This window comes from Passer domesticus, chromosome 7, assembly GCF_036417665.1.
Source record: "Passer domesticus isolate bPasDom1 chromosome 7, bPasDom1.hap1, whole genome shotgun sequence".
In the NCBI taxonomy this organism is placed as follows: Eukaryota; Metazoa; Chordata; class Aves; order Passeriformes; family Passeridae; genus Passer; species Passer domesticus.
The window spans coordinates 59,283,235-59,295,534 of NC_087480.1; the positions used below are offsets into that span (position 1 = coordinate 59,283,235).

Here is a 12,300-nt window from a genome sequence, read left to right on the forward strand (position 1 = left end):
ACTGTACTAATTCCAGAGAGTGTACAGATAAAACTGTGAGGATGGCAGGCCAGGCTTGTGAGGCTGGCCTCATAAAAATGCTGTTTACATTGCACCTTTTCAAAAGGCATCAGCATTGTTTCAACAAAAGTAGATGATTTATGGTGCAGTGTCTAAAATACCATGTCACTGTGGAAGAGATCCAGAAGTACACATTGCTAAGCACTGCTTGCTTTCCTAAAAAGCTCTCCTCTGTTCTGTGTGGTGCATAGGCTTCTTGTTCTCAGCCTCTGCTTTTGAATCTGCCTCAGACTATGAAAAATTCCATCTAAGCTAAAGGTGAAAGTGACTTATAACTGCAATTATATAACTTTTTGCCTATATTCCAGACTTAATTGCTGTCTGACTTTTATTAATCACAAATAAGAAGACTCTAACAATTCTAAACACTGGTGAAGCCACTGACTAAAATTCCGAAAAGAGCCATAATTCCTGTTTTGCAGAATGCATATTTTCTTAGCAATTAAAAAGATCTTTTCAGTTTTATATTGTTTATGAAAATACATTTGCAGCATATGCTGACTGTTTAGTTTAATAGATTTCTTCCCTCTCAAGTGTGAACAGTATTTTTAACTCAAGAAATTTTAATACGGTCTTGCTTAGTACAGGAATTTGCCTTGTAGACAACCCTATCCAAAATTCCTAATATGCATTCATTATGTTGGAGCAGTGAAAAAATAAAACATGATGTCGAAGCCTTACTTTTAGCTTTTTGTTGTTCCTAGGTCTCTTTAGGACAGCTGTGCCACTTCATAGTTACACGAGGATGGATTTTTTAAGACTTCAAAATTTTAGCCCTGAATTTTCTGATGATTTTGATGACTTCCAACCATGGTAATACCAGGATAACCATGGTGATCCCAGTAAGACAAATCCCAAATCTGATTTGATAACAGAGCATTGCAGTGATGATCTAAACAAGGGGGTGTTAATGAAATGTAGGATAGGAACCAGCCCTAGCACTTAGCATCTTTCACAACATCCAGCAAATGTTTTCCTGATCCTTCTACAGGCAGATGAAGGGGATTTTTTTAATCAGTATTGACATGCTGGTCTCCAAATTGAGCTTTGCAGATGAAAATTCACAGTCTGGTGACCAGCTTGCCAGCTGAAAAGCAATGTTTAAGAAAAGAAAAGTCCAGTGTAAAAATGTTACTTGTTGGCTGCTGCATTTTGCTGAGTGCAGCACAATGTGGTGCCAGGATGCAGCCTGGGAGAGGAGGAGGAGGAGGAGAGGGCAGATTGCCTCTGTAGCCTCCCCTGAAGTGACTCAAGCAGGATGGGATGTGTTCTGAGGCTCAGCTGTAGTTCTGCCTGGCATCTCCTGGGTGTATTTTCTGCTGCAGGCTGAGTGGTGCTGACTCTGTTCTCCACAGAGCCAAGCTCAGTTCCTCGAAGGGGAGGAAAAATCTGCCTTTAGATGGTTCTGACATGGACAGAACAGCAGCAGCAGTGAAGACAATAAAGCTGGCAGCCTTCCAGTCTCCTGTCAAGTTACCCCTTTCTCCAACTCATCCCCTGATACAACACATCATCCAGGATGTTCTTGATAAACTGTGAACAAATAAACACATCTGCAGCCTGCCAGTACAGCAGGGCACTTTTATTCTGCATGCCAGTGAGCTACCTAAGAGAATAAATGTCAGGTAAAATAACACTTTCTAGGTAAAATAACACTTAAAAATCATGATGATAGGCATGCATTTAGAAGTAATCATCTTAGGTCCTTATATTTGGAATAAATACTTCAATCTGATGGATAAAATTATTTCCTTTGTTGGCTAAGTGGACTTTCTTAATTTATGGTAGTGGTGTGAGATACTCAGCAATTATTTGAGTGCAGAAAAGGTCTGTTTGGTGCAGGGTGGCTTGTTCTTCTTTAACAAGGAAATTTTAATTTTACTTTAATAGGAGTAATTGGAGCAGATGTGAAAGGACACAACCTTCCATGTGAGAACCAGCCCATTACATCCCGAGTCGCTATGATCTGTGGAACATCTTCGTGCCACATGGGGGTAGGTTGTATGTGTCATCCTAATTTGTGCAGAATTTACTAACTTATGTTTTTGAAGGGAAAATTGACCTTTGTCCTTCTCACCCCGTTCTTTTTTCCTTGAATTTTTTTTCTGGTAACTCTATCTTTACCTTTGGATATTAATTATAAATTACCGTGCATTTGCTATTAAGCAAGAACTTTAATAGTAGTAGAAATCAATACTGAAAAATGACATGGAAAGTAAAAACCACAATGCCGGAGTGGTTTAAAGAGCAGCCTGAAATCTGAGCCAAAGCCTGAGCCTGAGTTATCTATGACAAGCCTATCACTAATGTGTTACAGAAGAGTGTCTTTGGAGAAGGAGTGCCCATCTTCAGTCACAGCCCTGGTCCCCCACCTCTTCCCTTAATCAATATAAATCCTTCTCCCTCTGAAAATTGCCATGGTGTGTAGAATTATGAGACAGATCATGACTAAAAAGAAAGAAAACCCCCCAATAAGCAGTTTTCACTTTGCTAATTTTTCTCGGTGAATTAATACAAAAGCTTTCTCTGAGATTGCAATTAAAATTTAGTGTCTGCTTTTGAAATTTATACTGTTTTAAAATGTATGAGTCTGAGAGCATTCCATTTAGATAAGTACCCTTTTCTGCCACATTTTTTATTTAAAACTCATTTTGGTCTTAAATTTAGAATGATTAGAACTTGGATTTTTCCAAAAAGGAGCAAATGGCACTGGGAGTGCTAGAGGAGTTGGAGAGGAATTACATGCTTCATGGAGAAAGCTCCAGGAGAGAAAAAGAAAGGAGGCTGATAATAAAACATCAGGCTTAACAATAGATTAAGTTGTCTCTGTAGTAACAGCATGAATCCATGGTGATCTTGAGCATGAATAAATGGTGATCTTGTCACGTGGATTGTCGTTCAGCAAAGTATTTTAGCACGTGATTGAATTTAAGGACGTGAATAATCCCACTATTGTGAAGCAGAGCATTAAGCTTAAATCCCCTAGACCAACTGGAATATGTTTTGGTTCCTTCCTAAACAAAAGTTTCAAGCTTCAAACTCCATCACTCTTGGCTTGCTCTGTCTTTGAAAAATTCCACTGGTACCTGTCTGTCTGTCATAGGGCAGGTGGGGCACCCTGGGGGAAGAAGTCACCCTTCAAGCCCTGCCACTGCTTCCATTGTTTCCTGGTTTTCTGATGGAGGTTTCTGCCCTTTCAGTAGAAGCTGTTTGAGTGAACTCTTCCTAACCTGTTTCATATAGCTGAGTTAGTTTGAATTGTTAAAATGAGTTAATAGAGACATAGTACTGGACTGCAGTAAGCTGAGGAGCTCGCAAGCAGCTTCCCCCAAAGGTCTGAGGGCAGTGTTGGGTAGCTGGCAGTGGGCCAGCTGGCTTTGGCTCATTCCTTTAGCACAACCAGCCCTGGAGGAGGACATGTGTGTGGTTATTTATTAATGGTTGATATTTGTGCATTGGTAAGTTCTAACATACACCCAGTTCACAACAGTGGAGGACATGTGTGTGGTTATTTATTAATGGTTGATATTTGTGCATTGGTAAGTTCTAACATACACCCAGCTCACAATAGTGGATTGTTTGACTTCCCAAACTGGAGCACAGCACATCAACATTAACACGTTTTGTGTGCACTCTCCACAACCATGAGAGCTGTGGCTCCATTAAATATGCTAATGTAGCAAAAGGGATGTGATAAAATCCATGTTGATGCTCTGTCATCAAAGCAACCCCAAAGTCGAACACAGACTGCATGAGGCAGAATCTTTTAAGGCTTTTAATCACTTCAGTTCAAACTCAGGAATAGATGCTTGTGCAGTTTTTGCTAGATTTAAGTAGATTTTTGCTTAAATCTACCTACTCAGCATTTTATAATCATTTCCTTAACTGCCTGCTTTCACCCATCTGCACAGGGAGGGGTATAACAATCTCTAGCCAGCAGACAATAAGTAAATTCTAAACTTCTCTGGATCTAATCTGTGAAAGGATTTTGGTTTTCTATTTTTTTATCTATTACCTGCACAGGCTGTGTGAAGTGAGCGTGGAGCACACAGAGCAGTTGTATTTGTGTTTTAATGAGACCTATATGCAGCTGCATTTGGCCAAAATTAGCTGTTCCTTTTTTTAATTAGGGCTATAAAATGAAAGTATATTATACTTGTGTTTTGATAGAAATATATATTTTCTCTCTCCGTGTGGACCAAGGGACCCTGAGGGCTACAGAGATTAATCATCGAGTTTAATTTAATGCAGTGGGAGAGAGACCTGTGTGGTCAGGCGGGCATTAAAAAGTGCCTTTGATGTGCCTCAGGTGCACTGAGCCCCAGTGAGCCAGCAACAATAATACCTTTGTGAGATGATCAGAGACGAGAGAGGGAGAAAATGGCCTGTGTGGAAACTCAAGGCCGTCCTTTGTTGTGGTTCTGGCAAACGAAGGAGCCAACTGTCAGGAGAAATTCAGCAAACAGAAAGCAGGGGGAAAGTACGGCTGGGTTTCTTTCAAGGGGCCGTAACAGGAAACTGTTCAAAATCATCTGCAATGCCTTTCTTTTCCACCCCTTCCTCCTCCTCTGCTCAGGGCAGGGGGACTGCTCTTGGTATCTGTGTGTTGGTACAGTAGTTCCATTCTCTAGACTCCATGAGTCACAGGACTTGAACACAGCGTTTACTTTAAACTTTCAGAGAAACTGCTCCTCGACCCAGTTTTCATTACCTCCAGGACTCTAGAGATCTTAAACAAAAGACTTTGCTAATCATGCCTTTGATATTTTAGAATGTACAAATGTGGAACCTAATTTTACTCATGGCTATAATAGTTTAATTTGTGGTGGAACTACCATTTTTAAGTGAGGATGCGCTTTTGGAATTAACCACTGACAGTTTGGGGTAATCAGAGGGACACAAAGAATTTCATGTTTCTGTTGAATAGCTTATGAAAGCAGCAAAATGCTTGTTATAATTAGGTTATTGACCCCAGCCTAGGTCTGAGCTGTTGGTTGCTGAAAGTCACTGCCTCCTCAGGGCTCATCCATTATCCATGAGGAAAAAGAAAGGAAAAGATGGTTTTCTGAATATTTTTGGACAGTTATGCATTTTACATGATTCTCTGCTGCCTCCTTTGCCCTAGCAAAAGACATGGGTAGAATTTGCATTTGGAATGGCAAATAAGCTGCTCTTTCACTTGTGAAGGATTGTTTTGGGGCTGGGATTCATTCCTGCAGATTTGGTCTCTGTGCCTAAGGGTATTCCTGACTTTCCTGGGTGGGCTGCCACTGCTTTGCAGGCAGGAGCTCTGAGCTCCAGCACCCACATTTGGCTTTGGAACTTTAGGAGCCTTTCCCTATGTAGCCATGGTGACTACACCAAATGTGTGAGTAGTTTTTTCCCAGCAAAATCACAGCAGGTTTGAGGCACTGAAACAGGAGCTTGCCTGTTATTCCTAACTTGTACTTTGCGTGGGTCTAACAGACATGCCCTAACTTCTGGGAATAAGGTAGTTGGTTTCCCTACAAGCCTGTCTTCCTGCCAGTGTCTTAAGAGTTTTATGGGGTATTATAAAGGTTTTAAAAATCCCTTTTTTTTTTTTTTCCCCTGAAACCTTTATGTAGGTTTCTGTATTCCCGTGTCCCAGTCCTGGACAGAAGGGTGCTTTCGCAGGGCAAAGTTGTACCATCATGAAAATATTTGTCGTTCTTGCTCCAACACCTTTTGTGATTCCCAGCTGAAGAAAGTAGGCAGAGCAGCTTTCAATGGGAACTTGGTCTGGCCTAATTTTAGCCTATTAATGGAGGGAGTGTGAATTTGCTGGTATTTTGAGTCCCAAATGTGTTCCATTATCTCCAGAGTCTCTGGTATTTTTTTCTTCTATCTTCATTTAGTGATATGGTCTGTGTTCTTCTTCAGTCATTCCTTCTTTATCAGTTCTCTGTACTCAACACCTCTTTTTGGGGATTGTGAAGGAATCTCTTCAAGTTTAGATGCAACCTCTTCTTTTGCATCTGTTTTTGTTACTTATGTGACTATTGGCATTGGGAACAGACTCACCTGGCTTGGTGCGCAATTCTTTTTTCCCTGGGTGATAATGTTCATGTGGTTTGAACTGTATAATTTAGTTATTTTTTTCAATTGGATAGGCACAAGTAATTTATCTTCTACCTTTTCAGATTTTATACATGATCTAAAAGACAGATCAACTACACGAACAGCAAAATGAGCAGATCGTTTTGCTGTCCCAATGTTTACTATGGATTATTTCAGGAAGAATATCCCATATTCTCTCTCTTCCTAAGCCTGACTAGCCTTTGAGTACTTTCTGCTAAAGGAACTCCAGCCCAATTTGCTTATTCTAAATTTGTTCATTTGATTCTCGTGATGACTGGCAAACACAATAGAGCTTCTTTGCTCCACAATATCCGCCCGAGCTGCCAGCTTTGTTCGCACAAATAGAGTGTTAAGCACGTTTCCACCCCCAGAGCATGCACAGTACGTGTCCTTTGCAGTACATCCTGGAGAGGAGACAGCAGAGACATGCTGGCTCAAAGTGTTCTCCGAGCCTGATCTCTAATCTCAGTGGGAGCCAGACCAGCAAGTGGATTCAGTGTATTTTGGCTCTGATACCGGAGTCTCCTCTTCAGAACACGCCACGTTGTTAAAGCAGCAGCCTTGGGAGTAATCGCAGCGCAGGGGCTGCTCGGTGCCCCGAGCAGGGCAGGGGGAGCCGGCTTTGGCAGCCCGGTGGATGCGGCGCTGCAGAAATCAGAAATCCTCCGTGTGCCCCTCCGGCATCCCCGCCTGGCAACGCGCGGCCTCCGTGGGGACAGGGCACAGCCCAGCCCTGCCAGCTGGCTGCCACCCAGCCTGCTGCAGGCACGGCATTTGTCCTTCTCCTGACCAGGGGAAAGGCGCTGGGTCAGGCGGGAGAACCGGGAGGAATGCAGGAGGGAAAAAAAATTAAAACCAAAAGCAAACCCAGTGAGGCTGGGGCAGCCTGGGCAAGTATGGGGGATGATCTGTGTGAGCTTTATGGAATCGATAGGCACCTGCAGACTTGCTTTTTAAATATTCCTCTCCCCTGTAAAGCCTGTTGTGCATGTGAGCCACAGAGTGTTTGGGGTGGGAGAAAGAACTGAGTGTCACAGGAGGCTCTCCCTCGCTCTGTCCTCATTCGGCACAGTTCTGCTGCCTTCTATATTGTATTTGGCAGCAGTCACAGTGCTGACTTCCCAGCTAATGAAGATGTTTTACATTTAGGGAAGGCTGCATGAAATGAAAACCACATTTACTTCACAACTGTTGTTGCAGGTTGCCCGTCCTTGGTGTACACAGATTTAGGCTCAAGTAGAAAAGGTCACAGAGCCTCTTTAGGTGCCTTTTCAGCCAATGGCCTTAGAAGGGTTATAAATCCATAAAATTGCCACCTTCTTTTACTTGTCCCTCAAAGAACTCCTCCACACCCTTTTTAATGAAACTCTCTTGTTCCATGTTCCAGCATCCTCAGTTTCAAAAAGAAACAAACACAACTGTAATATCCCCTTTGCTGGCATTAATTTGCCGTTGTATGCTTTGCTTGCTGTGTTTTGTTTTTGAAAAGCAAGAAGTAAAATATTTCTGCTAGCAGGGCATATAAAAGATTGTTGCTTTTCTGACCTCCCTATTATATTAATAAAAGCTAGGAAGACTTCAGTAGTGGTGGGAGATCATGTGCAGGCAGCCTCCAAAACCCAAAGCACTTACTTGCAGAACTAGTAAACCACAAAGCTTAAGATCTCGAAATGTAAATAGGAAGTTGGAGAGTTTACTTTAGAGCCAGCAGTGGTGAGTCTGTACAATGTTTATTTCTGCTTGCCTCCCAGCCTTTCCTAAAGCTTGGCAGAGATGAAAGGGAGGCTTTCTCAGCGAGTTATTAAAAGTTTTTGTTATGAGCAAGATTCCTTTGTTCCTGGCCTGGCATAATTCAAAGCTCAGGTATGCCTTGGTGATGGGGAGAATGGGATGCTCCTATTTAGCCTATGCCAGTCAGAGACATCAAAGTTTTGCACCCCAGTGCCTTGCTGGTAATCAACCTGTGCAGAGGAACGTATCTGAAAGCAATTTAATCTCTATTGTACATAAAGTAGATAATGCTCAGTAATATTCCCACAAAACTGTACATTCAACTCTCCTTGCTTTTTTTGAACAGATCAGTTGAGTTCAAAGACTCAAATAATAGATGAGGACAGAGAAAAGGCTTTGAAAAATGCTCTGCTTGGAGATCCATGAAGGGTGATACTCAAGAGGCAACTCACTGGCATCAGTGGAATCTTTGAAAGTTCCAACACATGCAGTTCTTTCCATGCTGTGCTTCACTGCAAGGTGTCCTGTCTGACAGGGGATCAGGGTGTTGGATTTGGGGTACTGAGCCTTCAGAATACTTGCCCAGAGCAGCTGTGGCTGCCCCATCCCTGGGAGTGTCCAAGGCCAGGTTGGACAGGCCTTGGAGCAACCTGGGATAGTGGAAGGTGTCCCTGCCATGGCAGGGGGTGGAACTGGGTGGGCTTTAAAATCCTTTCCAACCCAAACCATTCCATGATTCTTTCTGCAGGGTCTGTGTGTTGGGCTTTCCAGGTCTCACTGCTAATAGGGCTCCTCTCCTGTTCTTCACTCCTTTCCCCATGTTTTGCTTTAGGAAGAGTGAGCAAGAGAGACTGAGCTTCTTCCATTCTTATGTTGACACTACAAAGGTTTAGTTGGTCTGGCTGCTGGAAATATTGAGCTGCCTAGTTTGAGTCCCTCTGCTTAAAGCAGTGTGTGATTGAAGGTTATTCATTATTAGATCAAGCCCTCAATCCACTTTGCACCTTCATTTCTTAACTGTAACAGCTGTATATTTTAATAGGATGTGGGGGATTTTGCTTCTTCTGTTGTAGGAAGGAGGTTGTATTCTGTACTGTGTGATTCTGGGAAGGTTAAATGTTTGTCTTTCTTCACTGATGTTCACATGACAGCATCATTCCATTGTGGGGGACAGAGCAAAGCAACTTACTTTTGATTTGTTGTTTTAAGTAGCAATATTCTAACTTTTGTTAATGAAAGTCCATCAGCGGCAGCTGTCTTTTATTGTAACAGAAGATTTTTGGTTTTATTTTCTTATATTCTTCCAAGTGGTACTATCAGATCTGACAGGTGCAGCACTCCCATCAAGGCTGCAGGGTAACCAAATCTGATCACTCCTCTCTAGACCCAGAAGGATGGATTGGCCTGAAGCCCAAAGTCTTGAGCAACCCCAAGTGTCTTCCTGGAGTGCCCTGCTCCAAGGAGAGCTGCACAGGGGAGTTTTCTCAGTTGACAAGCATACAAATGTATAATGAATGACCTTTCCAGATCCCTTGTCTCTCTTGTTTTTGTGAGTAGGCATGAATTTATTGAACAGCCTGCTTGCTCTGTGTGTCTAGATCTCAGGGAGAACAAAAAGGACTCAAATTTCTGCTCTTTTTCTTCCAATAATTGTAAAAGAATAACTAAAATATGAATTAAATCAGATATGATAAGGGATATTCTTGGTCATCTCCTGGATTTTTTCTGGGCCATGGAACAAAGAAATGGAATTTTCGAGGGAATACAGTAATTGTATGGAAAACAACATCAGACTTTTCTGTTAGTTTAAAATTTTTGAAATTAGCCTTATGTGCAGTGAGGGTTGTGAAAGTTTGGGGTCAAATCCCATATTTTGTTTTGGGAGTTGGTTTGCTCCGTGATTCTGTCAGATTATTGCCTTTCCTTGGTTCCCTCACTTGCACGATGAGCACGAAGTGAAGCTGTGCAGACAAAAATCTCTCCAATGCAAGGTGTGGTATGAGAGTGCTGAGTATCGTGGGCTCCACAGCCAAGGGGGTATAAATGCAGTGCTGTTTATTCTTCTTAACAGCAACAGTTCCCCAACTCAGGCAAATTCCATCAGTCTTTGGGAATTAGGTCTCTGGCTTTTCCCCTCCATTTCCAATTCTGTTCATCATCTCATGAATCAGTAGTTCTTCATCTAAGTTCCTTGTTGCTGTTCCAGCTGTGAATGGGGCAATATCTGGGTTGGGGCAAGTTCTTTTAGGGAGAAAGTAAATCTCTTGTCATGTAATCCCTCTGGGAGCAAAGTGGGGAGAAGCATTAGCTGCTGCTTTTCTCCCAGTGTCAGCTGGGAATCACAGTTTATGCTGAGTTCATTGTTTATAGCTGTGGGTAAAGGCCTGAGGTCCTCTCTCACTGTTTACTCTGTCCTTGGGAGTTTGTCTCAGTAAGTAAGGGCTGAATAAACACTGGGTAAGATCCTCAGGATTTACCCATTTAGTTATTCAAATGTTTAAAAACATGTTTTAAATAGTGTGTGAATACATATCCCATATAATGTGAGAATCTGCTTGCAGCAGGAGTAGTGTAGAGGATTTATTGAAGTGCAGGCATAATATTGTTGTTGGTAGTGGCCTTCACTGATGTAGAAGGAACACTTAGATAATGGGGGGAAAGGAAAATCTCTAAAATGAACTCTATTATGCAAAAAATAAATAAGAAAGTCCTTAAGGTGTGTGGGAAGGGCATCCAGCCTCAGAGACAAGGACTGGGTCTGCCTGGGAATGCTCAGAGCTTGGCTGGGGGTCCTGGAGGGCTTTTCTCAAGTGCAGTGTAGGGGTAGAGTTTGTTTTGCTATTTGTGGCATAGCTGTTCCATGTGCACAATTCCCAACCTTTCAGTTTGGGGTGAGGTCTCAGTAGTTCCCTAAAATAAGATTCTGCTGCAAGTAATATCTGAGACATGTTTGTTTAGGTACCAGAACTGAAGATTGAAGGGCTATGAGCTATAGGAATAATTCTTAAAAAACTCCAATGTTCTTGTAAGACTTGCACTGGTCTGTAACTTGTCATTATAGTAAATTTATTTTCTACTGCACAAATGGAGGTTTTCTTCATGAAAACTGGGGGTTGTTTGCAGTATCAGTCACTTCTGAAGACTTGGTTTCTTGTGTTGGTTGAAAGTAAGAACAGAAATTTACTTGAACTTTATCTCACTGAAGGCTGGGAGGACATTTTTGTGTAAATTATTGTATATTTCCTGTGTTTCTATGATCTTCCCTAAGACACCTGTTAACAACAGGTTAGAAGAGACTATATGGCTTTTGGGGTTTGATTTTTTTTTTTTTAACATGAGAAGAGGTAGTTCATACTGTGATGAGCTTTAAGGGGTTTAACTTTCCATAGCAGCAAACTGTAGTATTATCAAGTGCAAAGCTAAAATGGCTGTGCTGGAAGATTTATAATCTTCACACAAACTGGCATTTTGTGACAGTGAATATCTATCACTGGAGGAGAAGTAAAAATAAATGGGTGGAATAAATGGTTGTAGCTCATTTGAGGCCCTGGATCCCCAGTGAACTGTTGTTTTGAGAGGCGCAGAAGTAACTGCAGTGAGTCATGGAGCAGCACTGCTGCAGAAGGGTCCAGAACAGCATTTCAGCAAGGACACAAGCACAAGCCATGGGGTAACCAGACAACCTTTCAGACCATTTATCAAAGCACTTGCAGTGCCCATTTCAAGGAAGGCGACACAGTAAATATGAGCAAAGGGAAAAAAAAAAAAGGTTAATGTGTATATCTGTATCCAGACATTTCACTAAATAAAACAATAAAATAAATCAATGCAGAACTGTTAGTGCTTAAGTGCTTAGCAAAAAGCATCTGAATCCATCACAAATGGGGGTTCTTTTTTTTCTTTGTTTGATTTTGAAAACAATTTAGCAGATTAAAGTTCTTTTTTTACCAATTTCTGAAGGAAACCTTGACCTTTGGGAATACAAAGAAAAGGATCATGGGCTACTGTGTGTCCATCGTGTACTTTCCCAAGCTGAAACATAAATAAGCTTAGTGTTAATGGATACTGATAAAAAGCAGAAGTAAGTGGATGTGAACATTTAAGCTTGGAACAGTCAAAATTCATCTAATTTAAAGGGTTTGCTGCAAAGCTGAGCATTCAGTCAGGGTCCCTGACAAGACTTTTGAAGTTCTTGCATCTCTGATTTAAGCAGAAGGAAACGGTGGATGTTGAGTGAGTCTGGAATGATTACCCCTGCATTCAATCCCATTTAACTTCTTCCAGAGCTGAAACTTTCAAGTCGTCCCAGGCTTAATTCCAGGTCTGCTTCCTGGAATAAACAGGAGTTTAACCTCACACACAAGGAATACAAACTTCACAGGGGTGCAGACTTTCTGTGCAGGACACAAG

At 41.8% G+C, this 12,300-nt stretch overlaps 1 protein-coding gene across 14 annotated transcripts in view; it reads left to right on the forward strand.

The window, feature by feature from the left end:
• The window catches only part of FGGY (FGGY carbohydrate kinase domain containing), a 135,435-nt gene that overhangs the window by 62,421 nt on the left and 60,714 nt on the right, over positions 1-12,300 (forward strand). For 13 of the 14 annotated variants that reach the window (XR_010366598.1, XM_064429017.1, XM_064429014.1 and 10 more), the window contains one exon: positions 1,951-2,054. Coding sequence is in view for 13 of the 14 variants with exons in the window: in XM_064429017.1 (XP_064285087.1) it covers positions 1,951-2,054 (104 nt within the window). In the remaining variant the exon portion in view is untranslated. Of the gene's footprint in view, positions 1-30; positions 1,686-1,950; positions 2,055-12,300 lie in introns of those variants that run through there. The other variant, XM_064429024.1, reaches the window with a different exon arrangement.